A 10,966-nucleotide genomic window follows, 5' to 3' on the forward strand; every position below is an offset into this window, starting at 1 on the left:
TAAATCTTCATGAGTTACTTTTTTCTGCTAAACACAAAAAGAAGATAATTTAATGAAAGCTGAAAACCGATACCCATTGACTTCCATAGTAGGAAAAAAGAAATACTACATCAGTCAATGATTTCTAGTTTCAAACACTCTTTAAAACATCTTCTATGATGTTTAACAGAAGAAACGTATAAAGGTTAAATGATTTAGTAAGTAAAAAGTAAGTAAATGATTTCATTTTTGAGTGAACTATCCCTTTATCTAATGGAACCCAATTGTAAAGTGTCACCAATATTTCACATTTCACAAAATATTCCAAGCATCAGTCATTTGGAAGCAACCACAGAGAAGGTTTTGACACATGGCCGATGGCTACATCCAAAAACCTTCACTTAAAACACCCGGCTGAAAAAAAACCTATTGTAAAAAGCGATGAATGCTACATAAGAAAATAAGTTCTGACTCGCATGATGGCAGAGTCTCATAGAAAAGTGGGTTCAAAAAGCATATAAATCTTCGCAGAGCCTTCACTGTTGGGGTCGGAGAAGAAAAGCCCCAGAAGAAGCCGAGTGTCAGGTAACACTTGATGTTACCCATTCTTCAGATTGCCTCATCCTCTGGATTTCTTCATGTCATGGTTTTATCTTTATTTCAAATTAATCGAGGACAGACAGCTGTGACTTGACACTAAAAACCCACGCTAATGTTCGACGTCAGGGCCAAAAACAACAGGAGTGTGAAATCAAAGTTCTCCAGACCAGAAGCAAAAAAACAAGTCCTCTATAAATCTCCATGCTTCTTTTTAGCACTTCAATCTGTTCCTGTTATCGTAAATCGCTTCAGGATATCCAAAGATTACAATGCAATAAATGTGGTATGAGATACACTTCACCTCCATGAGAAACTGGATGAAAAAGCACCATTTCTGCTAAAGCATTGTTTTGAGCTGATCTTGAGAAGAACTGCAATAAAAGTGTGATTGTGCAGTCAGCTATACAACCTAGGCCAGACTAAACAATAATGATTTATTATTTTGACTAGCATGGGTATAATAATAATAATAATAATGTCACAGAAGAAGCTGTGGGCTTATGCAAATCTCAGGGACAATGAACAAAAGAGATATGGTGCTCCAAGTTTTGAGCGCTGAGAGGTTCTTTGTCACAGTGAGGTAACTGTTGTAATAAGCTCCAAAAGTATTGGATACTGCATAAATAAAAAGTGTGAACAACAACCTTACAGTATCTGATGACGGAAGAGTCATGAAGAACACTGGGTTCAAAATAATAAATAATGAATAAAATAATTGTAATACAAGTAATAAAAATAAAGGCTATGCTATAAAATATTTAGGCAAATTATATATATATATATATATATATATATGTGTGTGTGTGTGTGTGTGTGTGTGTGTGTGTTTATTTTTTATTATTATTATTATTATTATTATTAATATTATTATTAATAGGGGAGAAACGAATTATGGTTGATCCATGATTTGTACAGATCACAAACCACGGTTTAAAACATACGTGACCTGTGGATTCATAATTTTTTTTTACTTGTAGATTAATCCTAAATTTGTAACGATTGGAGAGAAATCGCCTCTTGCATTATTCAAATCACATGTATGAAAGTATTTAGGCTTTCCTGTAAATAAATGATGACGGAAGAAGTTGTGATAGGTTATTTAGGATGTGATGAGTTTCTTAGGTTATTAAAGATGTTTTCAGTCACTACTTGTTTAGCCTACATTAATGTATTCAGTGTAAGCTACACGATTAATCATTAAAAGCTCAGGATCTCAACACCCACGCAACATAAATTATAAATGATGGTGATTTGCATGTTTATTAATCCTTTGAATCGCTGCATTCAAATCTGTGTTTGAAAAACAGAAAAATTAAGAAAGAGAACCAGTCTCTAGTATTCTGAGTTAGTTATGATGTTACAGACAGTCAAATAATACAGAAGTACTAAGTTAGGGGTTTATAGTTTAGATATAAACATCAGTGGTTTTGGTAAAAATTAAAATCACCATCATATGCATTTAACTTGACGATCAAAAATGAAAGTTGTAAGCAGCAATTACATTATTTAACCAACAGGTGGCGACAACCAGCCATCATTTTATATTTTAAACTATTAATTGTTTTAAACTGTGTTTAAAAAAAACTACACACAACAGTAAAAAATAATGAAAAAAAATTAAGGACAAAACCCCAGAGAAATGAAAAAATATTAATAAATATAATAAAAATTACAAAACAAATCTGAACAGAAAAACAGTTTTGTAATAAACATATAAAATCATTCTTTAACTTGTAATTTAATCTTCTAAAGATTCTAATTTTTAATCTAAAATTTTTTAAATATTTAACATTGAAAATATATATATGTATATATATATGTATATATATATATGTATATATATATATATATATATATATATATATATATATATATATATATATATATATATATATACACACACATATATAATTAATTTTTCGTTCTTTTTTTCTATTTATTTTAATGGCACAAAATTGCCATAAAAGTCACTATGGGGATGTCAAGGTGCCTGAGGTTTGTTTTAACAGATCCCTCAACCATAATGTACTTTGCACATTGAAACTGAGGTTTATGCTAACCAATAAACATGTCTGGGTTGCTCATACCCGCTGGTAGGCTTGGAAAATAATGTCATAAAGAAATCCTTGAGGCATTTCACTGGCCCGGTACTTGGCTCTCTCCAGCGAGTGGTCCAGGTAACTTTCTGACGTGGTTGCAATGACCGTTGACACAAGAGGACGAATCGCTCCTGAGGCCTGAAAACAAGAAAAACCGAGACAATTTAATCAAAAACATAAACTGTGAAAATCTGTTTATTCACAATCACTAAACAATAATGCATTTAGGTCATACAATGAATCATTATCCATCTCTTATTCTTTTGAGTGTTTCATAAACATCTGGGTTTTGCTCTCCAACCCTTGTCATGCCTTGGAGAAGAGATTTAGACAAAAATTCGCAGAAATCTTAAACCTCAAGTATCAAAGCCAGCAAAAACATTGCTAAGGCATCTTATCCGGTTTCATGCTGTAAGGAGCAGTGTTGAGAGGTGTCAACAATATGTTTATCTTAGTGATTTATGAACATTGGAACAAACCACAATTCAGTCGAACCACAAATGAAACAGGATTTCTCTTATGGTCTATGAGGTATTGTGTTCTCCAGGAACATTTTAATACTCTACCTTTCTGTATACTGTATGTATATTTAATTTGAAGGAATAGGTTACCCTAAAATAATCATGTGATTGCAATATTTTATGAGTTTGTTTTTTGTTGAACACAAAAGAAGATATTATGAAGAATACTGGAAATCAATAGCCATTACCATCCAAAGTAGGAAAATAATATGGAAGTCAATCGCTACAGGTTTCCAACATTCTACAAAATGTATTCTTTAAAATTAACAGAAAAATGAAACTCAAACCTGATGGTGGGTAGATCTTATCCTATCTTTCCTTTTTGATGAACTATCCCTTAAAAGACATTCTTCGTATTCATTACATAACATTTTGTCCATCTCTGAAGACTTCAGGAATTCTCTTTCAGCTGTTTTAGGTGGTCCGACTTTCTCTCACCTCATAAATATGACAGGCAATTATGTGTGGAGTGTACATTCATCAGCACAAACATTTAAGGGAGTGTTTTAAAAGGATTTATTCCACATGACAGACTAAGAAAAAAATTCTTATTGTTAGCTTGGGTAGCTAATGCTGTAGCATTTATTCACAGGCCACTCAGCTAATCACATGGCAGTAACTCTATGCATTTAGGAATGTAGACAGTAGGGTTGCATGGTTTACCGGTACTATGGTAGTATTGTGATACTAGGGTATCCAAAATACTAGCGGTAGTTTGTAAATGGTAGTATCATCATCAATCGTCTATCTACAATAGATAATGTTGCATGTGGAAAAGTCACTAAAATGCTAACATGTTTGCGCAACAATAAACCATTTAATTTTAAAAGTCTTTCGAACCCTTTAAGGTTGCAAAACTGTGGCGAATTTGCACCTTTTATGGTAGCCTATTGCACGTTTTCTAACCATCCAGTTCGAACGCACATCTGAATCGATTAATTTCTGTTCATGTTAATATGATTTATTAGCGACCGCAACAATCTCTTTAAAAAAACAACTCAATCAACTCAATCTGAATTACTTTGGATTGTTGCCTTATAAGACAAAAAATAAATGATGAAAAACCCAAAATAGCAACAGGAAACATTGAAGCAATGTTTGAGCACTTCATAAAGCCAATTTTTTTTTGACAAATGCTCTTTTTTATCACTAATTTTATTCTGTATAATTTTTTTCTTTAAACTAATGTATTGGCGAGGCAGTGGCGCAGTAGGTAGTGCTGTTGCCTCACAGCAACAAGGTCGCTGGTTCGAACCTCGGCTTAGTTGGTGTTTCTGTGTGGAGTTTGCATGTTTTCCCTGCCTTTGCGTGGGTTTCCTCCGGGTGCTCTGGTTTACCCCACAGTCCAAAGACATGCGGTACAGGTGAATTGGGTAGGCTAAATTTTCCGCAGTGTATGAGTGTGTGTGTGTGTGTGTGAATGTGTGTGTGGATGTTTCCCAGAGATGGGTTGCGGCTTGAAGGGCATCCACTGTGTAAAAACTTCCCGAATAAGTTGGTGGTTCATTCCGCTGTGGCGACCCCGGATTAATAAAGGGACTAAGCTGACAAGAAAATGAATGATATTAATGTATTTTTTCGTTGGTTAGTGATCTACAAAATAAACAAAAAGAATAAATACATTTTAGGTGAAGTGGGGTGTAAATAATACTTTTTGGCCTTAAGGGAATTATATATTACATTTAAGTCGGCCTATTATAACAAGTAAAACATAGTATCTCTGACAATTTTCTTTAGAATTTGAGTTAAGAGTTACAATATAGCCATACTACTAGGTATTGTTATACATCTGTTGGTATAGTATCGCAAGATTAATTAATGGTATCACGACAACCCTAGTAAGCATGATCGATACAATCTGCTAAAGTTCAAACCTAGCATCTGAATTGAAAAAGGAAAATTTATGAGACTTTAAACATAACAATTGTTGGATGCGAAATGCACTGTGGCGACTGCTTTGTCCACTCTTGATCGCCAGAATGTTTGTAGCAGTTTTTTTATTCATGTACTCAGTTGATACCTATTTTGAATGTAAATCCTTCCGTCTATGAGACAATCCTGAATCCTACTATATAATGTCTTTAAAAAATTATAAGCTGCCTGACTTTAAACACACCTGACATGTTTATTTTAATCGAGATGTCCTTATATGACCGCAAACTGGTATTACAGATCCAGAAATTCCAACACACACAAACAAAATCAACAGTTCACTAATTTTGCATTCATTGCTTGTATGAATAGCCCTTTTCTATTGGCTGTGCGCACAAATGTCACAGAATTTTGATCACAGCGTACACACAAACTTGTCAACAGTGTGCTGTGTATTGTGTAATGAATGGGTTTCAAAGTGCACAGCTTTCTGCATCCAGTGCAATGTTCATTTTTGTCGATGAAAATATCGGTGAAAAATGTTTGCTGCATATAGCTTGACACAAACTAAACTTGACAGGTTCTCTGCACTAGTAATAAGATTGAAAACTATGTATGTGCACACCCTAATACGCTCATCAAAGGAATGAAAAGATCAATACTGTAGATGTAGTCATAAAGATTAAAACTAACAAACATTTTTGTTTTAATCTGCTGCGTTGCACCATTCATTCATAATATGCGCGCGTTCAGTCCCATTACTGGCTCAGCAAAACTTTCAAGCTTCAGTTTGTGTCAAGCCACTGATGTGAAAGCCACTTAGCCTGGTTTCTCTTTTTATCCTTCACTTTCGCCAATGGGTGAAGTTTTTTCCTTGCCGCTGTCACCACTGGCTTGCAGGGTTTGGGACCAGTAGAGCAGTGCATCGATAGATTTCTCTTCAGTGTTTGAACTCTCAGCAGGGAATATTAAACCACACTGAACTGAGCTAAACTGAACTTAAACTCAGAAAACTGAACTGATACCCTTTCAAATCATTATAATCTTCTGTGTGAAGCTGTTTGACGCAATCTAAATTGTGAATGCGCTATAGAAATAAAGGTGAATTGAATGAATTGAACTTTAGAGAGTATTTCAGAAATTGCTGATCTGCTGGGATTTTTCATATACTACCATTTCTACAGTTTACAGAGAATGAACTTGAAACTAAAAAATTTTACCAGTTCAAGCTTATAGAAAGACAAAAGTAACTCAAATCACTCATTACAAATAAGTTCTGCAGAGGAACAATTCTTAATATACAAAAAAATATGAAGCAGATGAGCTACAACAGCAGCATCAGAAGAGCACACTGGTGACACTCCCGACAACTACAAACACCAAAACTAAGGGGTACAATTCACATGGGCTCAAAAAAACTGGGTAATATAAGATAAGACAAATGTTGCCTGACCCGATGAGTCTAAATATCTGCTTCAACACTTGGATTGTAGATGCAGAATTTGATGTAAACGGTGTTAAACGATGGATACATCCATGGTATCAACTTGGTACCAACCATTCAAACTTCTTGCCAGACTTTTGGTATAAACTAAGCCTCATTTAAACACCACAGTTTGGCTGAGCATTTTTGCTAGGTGTTTTATGTTGCTGGCCAACTCCATGCCTTTATGACCACAGTGAATCTAGGGCTGGATGATATTGCAAAAAAAATATTATCACAATATCATGTTTCATTTGTAAATATTTTTAACAATCCATTAAGGTATATTAGGATTTTTAAACCACTTTAATTTACAAACATTACAGAGGCAAATAGTTTTTTAAAAAAAAGCGCTCCTCATGTGTGCACCGCTTGTACAACATGTGCAGGTCGCTCCCATATGCACGTTGTGTACGTCGCACACCTCCATTGGAAATTACAAACTTACACCCTAAGCGTATTGCCATTACATGCGCTCAGCAGACACATTTTAATAAATCTATAGCAATTCATACCGAAACATCATACCGAATCTTTGAAGATGTTCCGAAAGCAAAAAAGATAGTTCAACCTAGTACTAACATGATGTACCAAATAAACTGTCTGAAAACGGAAGTTTATATCAGTGCACTTCCTCCAAACCCCTGTTAGAAATCATTTTAAAAACTAAAATTAAACTTCCCTTTTGCAGCTACAAGAATTCTCAGTTTGAACACAAAATGCAGATAAATAATAAAAAAGAAACAAACCCCTTGTTCTTTAGCTGCTAGGGTGATTTTCAGCAGAAGATCTTCTTCCACAAATGGCCGTACTGCATCATGTATGATGACCACTTTTGGTTTGGGTGTCGATGAGTCTGTAGAGTCGCTGAAGGCCTGAAGACCGTTGTAGATGGACCGGTGTCTGGTGGTACCCCCGTGGACTACTTTTACCTTTGTGTGATTAAATTTTCGGACAATATTCAGCATCAGGTCATGATTATCCTTAGCAACCACAACGACAACCATTACGATCCACGGTAATCTGCAGAGAAAAATATAGCCACTTTTATTTGTGATTTTTAACAGACATTGAAAAGGACAGAGCAACATAGTTACTGTGACTATATAGTGAGGGAAATAATGGCATCTACATTTCATTTACATAGATGATTTTAAAATGAGTGAGCCAACTGGTGGCAAATAAAATTAAAATTCTTTTAAAGTATGACTGCATCCAAATATAGTCGTAAGCAAATAAATTATACTGAACTTTTAGTACTTTGTTTACTGTAGAAAGACCCAATTTATATGGTGCAAAATTAATAGCAATAATGTATTTATTTTTTTTACTTAATTTAGTCAAAAAAAATGTAACAAATTAGTCTTTAAATTCATATCTATCTAATCATTTTATTCAAGTTTTGTTATTGTCTGTTTGATCTACTTATCTTTTTTTTTTTAACTATTTGATATTATATAATGATTTTCATTCATTCAGGGCTTTTTTATTAATAATTTTTTGATTACTACATAACTATTGGAATATTTTATAATGGTATGTGTGGTTTTAAAATAATGTTTATTAATGCTTTTTTCCGATTTTCACTGATCCCCATAACAATCATTTGAAGACACTATTTTTGAAAACAAATAAGATACAAAAGTGCACATATGAGGATATGAAGAAGCGTGTAATTTAATATCTTGAGAAACTCGTTTTAGGTGATATCTGTCACATATTGTGAACATTTATATGAAGAAAAAACATCTAAAAACAGTTATAAGTTGATGCTTTTGTTTCTGAAAATTGAACTGACAGCTTTTTAAACATGAAACTCTCAGCAAACCTTAACTTCACGGTTAAATTTATTAAATATGCCAAGTCAATGTCAAGTGCTTTTAGCTTTTTCTTAAGTCTTGCAGCATCTGCAGATGTTCTTAATAAGGATTGAATAAGCTGTTCTGGCCAAGATCGACATGCAGTAGGTGTCCTTGGACTCTTGCCTGTTTATTGAGAGGGGGGGAAAGTCCCCTTGTCAAACTAACTGTCGTTATTGTGACAGGCGTAATGATTTATTGTGCTGTTTTGCTGCTAATAACAAACTATATGTCAAGTTTTTAGGTTAATAAAACCAGTTTCATGGCCAAACTCACCTCTCAAATGCTTGAATGGTGTAGCTTATCAGAGGTCTGTTAAAGATGGAGCAGAATTGTTTCGGTGTGGTCAGTCCCATCCTCTCCCCGGAGCCTCCGGCGGGCAGAACGGCAGCTACCGGGAAATCCACCACCGCGCGCCCGGGTTGGTCGGCGCTCCGCTCGGCGTCTTGTGGTAGGAGACACCCGGGGTCCAAGGGCCTGTCGGAGGAAGAACAGCGCTCTTGCTGCATTTTTTCCTTGGTTTCAATTAACTCCGCATTTGTGGCAGCCGTATTCATGTGAAGAACCTGTTAACCTGCATTCTGCGTGATTGGTGGGGGTGAAACGGAGTTTGTGGCGGTAATGTTGCAGCTTTCCCCGGTAACTCTATCAGACGCTGCCTGTCCAGCACCCATCATGGGACCGCAGCAGCTGTGGCGGTCTGAACTATCGCACTTCGCAAAGAATCGTTTACTGTTTATTCAAGTAATATTCAATTTAAAAAAATCACGGTCTGACGTTAACGTGTGTCAAATGTGGGCATTTGACTCATTTCGACAGGGTTTATCAATTTTAGCAAGTCTTAATATGGCAAGCCGTTTTCACATGTATTGATTCTATAAAAGCGACAAGTGGATGACGACGTTATCAAATGTTAAGTATTAATAAAAATAGTAAATTTATTTTAATAGATATATTTTCATTAAAGAAAATGTACTGTTTTATGGAGAAAACCTGCAAAAACAATAAATAAATATGCAAATATATAAATAAACGAGTAAATAAATCCATAAATTCCTGCATAAATAAAACTATAAATAAATAAATATGCTAATAAATAAATAAATGTATATATAAAATCCACAAATTCCTGCATAAATAAATATATAAATAGTTAATAGTGCTGGAAAGTAAATATTTACATAAATTACACGAATGTTGGAGGAATAAGAAAATGCTACACTCAAAGTTTTATCCCCTCCTTTCAAACGTTTATTCTTGAACATAGTTCTGTATTTACTTTTCCTTAGCTCAACGTGCTAATGAGAGGCTGTCTGTCAATCATCAGAAGCCAGTCAAAAAAATCAAATGCAAAATCTTTCTAACGATCAACCAATGATGGCATAAACTCTGCCTTCTGATGATTGACAGACACCCTCTCATTAGCATGTTAACCTGAGGAAAAGTACATTTGCAACTATGTCGATAAAGCTTTAAAAGGGGGAAAAATCTACTTTCAATTTAGCTTTTTCTTATTCCCCCAACATTTTTGTAATTTATGTAATTAATATAGTTTTTTTTGCAGGAATTTATGGATTTATTTACAAATTTATTTATATATTTCCATATTTATTTATTTATTTATTGTTTATGCAGGTTTTGTCTAACATACTATTTATAAATTATTGTAAATTTGCTATTTTTATTTTGCAAACGCACATTGCTATTCTTTAAGGTGAAAAGTTACACCATTGAAAAAATGGTTTTAGTAATCTTCAAAGTCTAACCATTTGCCTTTGGAGTGCCAGTTATTCTGTGTTGACATATTGACGCATCAGCCACAATTTTCTTAATTACGCCCTTTTACAGTATGTTATGATGCACAAAAAGAAAGCCCCTTCCCTACTCAGTGTTTGAAAAACAGTACCCATATACTACTTTTGACGAGATTCTGAAGTGTGCATCCAATGGGCGCTACGCTTTCCCATAGTACAACATAAAAGAATTCATGAAGTTCAGGGAGTGAAGCAATGCAACTGATGCGAGTAGATCACGTGATAATGACAAATAGCAGATGTGGTACATCCGAGTTCCATTCATACTCACATTTATACTATATAAAACAGACTTTTCTAAAAGTTGTGTAGTAAATTTAAAATTAAATGTAGTACATACTTAAGTAGGAGCAGATTTTAGACGTGTTCTATAAAGACATGTCACTCGTAGTTTTGAATGGGGAAAAGTTTAACTTCAAAATGGCAAATGAAGCTCCGCCTACTATTACAGGAGCCAATCATCGATGACTATTAGACTGACATTTCTCCAGGGGAGGGGCTCTGACCAGACTGGTGTTCTTTACAACAGTTTCTGTGGTTATTTATCCTCTAGTCTGGAGTCAGCAAACGTACTGGAATCTCTGTGAATATTTACATCACAGACATTAGAAATATATCCCTAGAAAGCTTAATCTCTATCTTTAAATGAACCAACTACACTTGAAAACAAATATTTTTTTGGTGTTGTAATCTGCATGAAATGAACACAAGGTACAGTCAGTCCTGTCAAACGCACATC

General features: G+C 34.5%; 1 protein-coding gene across 16 annotated transcripts in view; it reads right to left on the bottom strand.

Moving 5' to 3' along the window:
* Positions 1 to 10,966, bottom strand: part of crppa (CDP-L-ribitol pyrophosphorylase A) — a 74,094-nt gene that overhangs the window by 54,613 nt on the left and 8,515 nt on the right. For 6 of the 16 annotated variants that reach the window (XR_012390595.1, XR_012390597.1, XR_012390599.1 and 3 more), the window contains exons 1-3: positions 8,690 to 9,101; positions 7,304 to 7,577; positions 2,667 to 2,816 (exon numbers count right to left, since the gene is read on the bottom strand). Coding sequence is in view for 11 of the 16 variants with exons in the window: in XM_005157764.5 (XP_005157821.1) it covers positions 2,667 to 2,816; positions 7,304 to 7,577; positions 8,690 to 8,970 (705 nt within the window). In the remaining 5 variants the exon portion in view is untranslated. 16 annotated transcript variants of the gene reach the window in all.

The sequence above is a fragment of the Danio rerio genome, chromosome 15 (assembly GCF_049306965.1).
Source record: "Danio rerio strain Tuebingen ecotype United States chromosome 15, GRCz12tu, whole genome shotgun sequence".
Lineage (NCBI taxonomy): Eukaryota > Metazoa > Chordata > Actinopteri > Cypriniformes > Danionidae > Danio > Danio rerio.